Raw genomic sequence first — 233 nt, forward strand, 5'->3', positions numbered from 1 at the left:
GCGGGACCCTCTGCAAGGAGCCCTGCTCGCCCGGCTCCCACGGCGAGGGATGCCTCCAGCCCTGTCCCCGCTGCCGGAATGGGGAGGTCTGCGATCCGGAGACCGGGTCCTGCCTGCACTGTGAACCCGGCTGGATGGGACCCAGGTAAGGTCAGGATCAGACCCCTGGTCCTCACCGGGGTGTCTCTGCTCTGGGGCGCAGCGGGCTGATGTTTCATTTTCTGCCTTGGCAG

General features: G+C 67.4%; 1 protein-coding gene across 1 annotated transcript in view; it reads left to right on the top strand.

The window, feature by feature from the left end:
- Window positions 1-5: 5 nt before the first annotated feature.
- The window catches only part of LOC104164239 (scavenger receptor class F member 1-like), a gene marked incomplete at its 5' end in the record, with an annotated part of 2,697 nt that continues 2,469 nt past the window's right edge, over window positions 6-233 (top strand). Inside the window, 1 exon segment of the mRNA XM_009703516.1 lies at window positions 6-145. Within this exon segment, the coding sequence (XP_009701818.1) occupies window positions 6-145 (140 nt within the window).

Source organism: Cariama cristata, unplaced genomic scaffold (assembly GCF_000690535.1).
Source record: "Cariama cristata isolate BGI_N322 unplaced genomic scaffold, ASM69053v1 scaffold20577, whole genome shotgun sequence".
NCBI classification, from domain to species: Eukaryota; Metazoa; Chordata; class Aves; order Cariamiformes; family Cariamidae; genus Cariama; species Cariama cristata.